Source organism: Leptopilina heterotoma, unplaced genomic scaffold (assembly GCF_015476425.1).
Source record: "Leptopilina heterotoma isolate Lh14 unplaced genomic scaffold, ASM1547642v1 Lhet_58, whole genome shotgun sequence".
NCBI lineage: Eukaryota > Metazoa > Arthropoda > Insecta > Hymenoptera > Figitidae > Leptopilina > Leptopilina heterotoma.
The window spans coordinates 2,506,146-2,509,778 of NW_025111131.1; the positions used below are offsets into that span (position 1 = coordinate 2,506,146).

The 3,633-nt window shown below is 38.2% G+C and overlaps 1 protein-coding gene across 1 annotated transcript; it reads left to right on the forward strand.

Moving 5' to 3' along the window:
* Positions 1 to 1,307: 1,307 nt before the first annotated feature.
* LOC122508905 lies at positions 1,308 to 2,885 on the forward strand. The gene has a single exon (XM_043622571.1). It carries the CDS (start codon positions 1,308 to 1,310, stop codon positions 2,883 to 2,885), a length of 1,578 nt encoding a protein of 525 aa, XP_043478506.1.
* Positions 2,886 to 3,633: the final 748 nt, after the last annotated feature.

The window sequence follows — 3,633 nt, forward strand, 5'->3', positions numbered from 1 at the left end:
TCTAGTAATAATATAATATACAATCTATCTAAAGATAACAAAAAAAACAAAAGAATAAATAAAAGACAACTTCAGAGTGTGAGGGCAGGCGCGGATCCAGGGGGGGGCCACAGAGACATGCCCCCCCGAGAATTCAAACTTCCTGGAATTTTTTAAATACAAATTTCATTTATAATAGGTCATCAAGCTAACGTCTAGCAGATGGCCCCCCCCCCAAGAACCTTGTCTGGATCCGCCCCTGTGTGAGGGACAGAAAAAGTGAATGAAAGAATGAAAGAACATTCAAATTAATATAGTTGATTTTAAAAAATTATTAACTTAAAAATATATTTTAAAGTTTTGAATAATTTTATTTAAAAAATATAAGAAAATAATTAAAGTTCGGAAGAATTAGAGTTGTAATTTATAAAAATAATTAAATTTCAATAGCTGATACAAGGGCAAGGATAAGGAAATAAGTAATGGGTTATTCCAGTGAAAATCGACTATAGAGCTGGTTGCTAGACGATTTCAAAACACGCTGTACTTAATATGGTGAATTCTCTGTGAAATTTTTATTCAAAATTTTTTTTTTTTATTAAAACAATTTTTCCCGAATTCTATATAAAAAATAAGTAAATTTAAAAATTTTTTTATTTGATCAAAATTATGAAAGTTATGATTTTTTGAAATTATATAACGTCTTCAGAAGCGGAGGACTTTTGAAACACTTTTTTCTCTGTTTTATTAAAAGATAAATAGTTATTTTTTCTTGAATATTCGTAAATATACTCTGTGCAACGACTGACATAATTTTAAATATCATTTGAATCCTAAAGAACACCACTTTGACATAAATTGGAAAAATTTTTTTATTTATCAGTGCTTGTAATGAAAGAACAAAATCTAAAATCGATTACTTCAGTTTTGAGAAAAATCACTTTTTAGACAGACCGAACTCTGTGCAGATAGCGCTTTGAAAATGTCTGAGAAATATTCACGAAAAGTGCCAGGTTCGATGCGTTCTAGTCGACCACCAAATAAGTTGATCATGCGCATAAGCTGTGTTGTGTCTCTGTTTCTCGTGGAGTTCCGTAAGGAATGCGTTACCGAGCGGACGCGTTATTTTGCTTACGAAATATATATAGATTTACGGGCTTTATTTAATTCAGTGGTGCTCATTATTGTACGCGATTAAAACCGGGATCCCTTTTAAAGACACATCGTGTCTTATTGTACCTATTTCATAGTGTACTAACCCTTTTATTAGTAGTTCGTTTCCTTTTAGGTTAGCCAGCCTCGTGGCTGAGCGCGCGTATCGCAGAGGCATGGCCTCTAGCGAAAATTCAGACTTCCGAATGGATTTCTCCGATGAGACGGAGGAGCAGAGAGCTGCAAGAAATTTATTGTATTATCAACAACAATCGTCAAAAAATGTTCGATCGCGGACAAACTCAACATCGTCCCTAGATTCGGACAAAAAACGTAAATGTGAGAATCAATCAGACCCATTCAAACCGCCTCTTGACCCTAACACAGTGCGTGCAGATCAATCCGGTAAGAAGACAGGTAAAAAAGAAGTCAAACTCGTCAAATACGAAAATTCTAATAAGGGAAATTGTCCGGTTTTCTTACAGCGCGATCCCAAATCAAACGATGCGTCGAAAGACCTGAATCATGTGTCAGTCGGTAAAATCATCCACAATCTTTATCCCGGTAAAGTTGTTGGAATTTACCCAAGCGGTCGCGGAAAAGTCCGAGTTATCATGAATGGTGGCAGAGCAGCCAACCAAATTGTATCTGATCCGACTCTTAAATCAAAAGGTCTAATAGCTATAATCCCATCGAGTTTCGTCACGTGTCAGGGAATAATTAACAATATCGGGCTAGACATCTCCACGGAAGAGATTTTAGAGAACGCGGAAATTATTGGTAACTACGGTAAGGATTGTAAAATTATCAATGCCCTGAGGTTTAACCGCAGAAAAATTGACGAGAAAAACACAGTTACGTTTGAACCCTCTACCACCGTCCTTCTTACTTTTCAAGGAACTACCATTCCAGAGCGTGTGTCAATTTATAAAGGTTCATCTCCAGTACGCCCATACATTCCAGACCCACGCATGTGCATGAATTGTCTGCGATTTGGTCACATAGCCAAACACTGTAGGTCAAAAACTCGATGCCAACAATGTGGCGGTTCAGCCCCCCACAATGATGATACCAACCCTTGCACCAACGCGTCAGGCCCCCCAAGGTGTGCAAACTGTAACGGTCCACACAAACCTTCGTCAAAACAATGTCCAGAGTTCACGTTTCAAAAAGAAGTTCGCTACTACGCAACTCAACATAAAATGTCCTTTGACGAAGCAAAGGAAATCCTCAAACCAAAAAGAAACACTCGTCGCATGGACGCTTTTAACTTCTCCGACTTTCCTGATCTGGCAGATCAACCTGCCCCTTCTTCAACCTTCACACAAAATTCTAACCTCCAAAAACGTTTATTTTCTCAAGCGACAACAGTTCACAACAACCATTCTCAACAGACAACAAACAAAGCACCACACTCTCACACAAACCGAACACCAAAAAACTCTTCTTCTTCAACCTTCTTCGCTGCAAACTGGAACAATGGCAGATCCGAGATCTCCATGCCTAACGGATTTGCTCTTTCGAATCCTTCATCTACCTCTCCTTCTCCTACCCCGACTCAATCACACACACCTAACTCTGACACCCAGATCGTAGAATCACTCAATTCTTTCCTCTCACTACTAAAAACACATATCACTCACATTTCTTCCAACTCTTCACCAGAAATTACGAAACAAAATTTAGAAACTCTCTCTAACATTACGACTAGCCTCCATTCTTTGTTAGCTCTTCCAGCCCACAAAAATGGCTAGTCTTTCCCAATTAAATCTTCTGCAATGGAACTGTCGTGGTGTCTCTAACAAGACACCCGAAGTTCACAAACTTTCAAACAAATTCGACATTCTCCTCCTCTGCGAAACCTTCTTGAAGCCTGAAAAGCGCGTTAATTTCAATATACTTAAACAATTTAACATTATTAGATCAGATAGAACAACAAACAAAGGCGGTGGCCTTGCTTTTGCAATTCGCAAAAACTTAATTTTTTCAAAAATTGGATCTATTTTTACTCGCGAGGATGAACTTGAAACACTCGCTGTTTCAATTGATTCCTCCATAGGTAAACTTTTGATAGTATCGGTTTATAGAGTCCCCGGTAAATTAACTCCTCCTTCCTACTGGAAAAAATTTTTTAACTCTATTAAAAACTCGGGCTTCAAGACGGTTTTTATAGGGGGGGATTTTAACTGTCACAGCACTCTATGGGGTAGCTCCCATGTTTGTCCGAATGCACGCAACCTATGTGATGAATTGGATGTTACAGATTTTATCCTTCTAAACAATGGAACACCTACTTTAGTAGGCCGCCCACCAAATCCTGGCTCAGTCTTAGACCTCACCCTTGTCTCTTCCAATTTATTCACGTCCTCCTCTTGGAGCGTTCACAATGACACTTTAGGCAGTGATCATTTTCCCATATTCTCATCTTTAGGCATTACAATACCTATTTCCAAATTTACATCACATAAATATAATTTGAGAGGTATAGACTGGCCTCTCTTT

What these genes read in the sequence shown, in the direction of transcription:
- LOC122508905 (XM_043622571.1), top strand. Translation starts at nt 1,308, where the DNA reads ATGGCCTCTAGCGAAAATTCAGACTTCCGAATGGATTTCTCCGATGAG.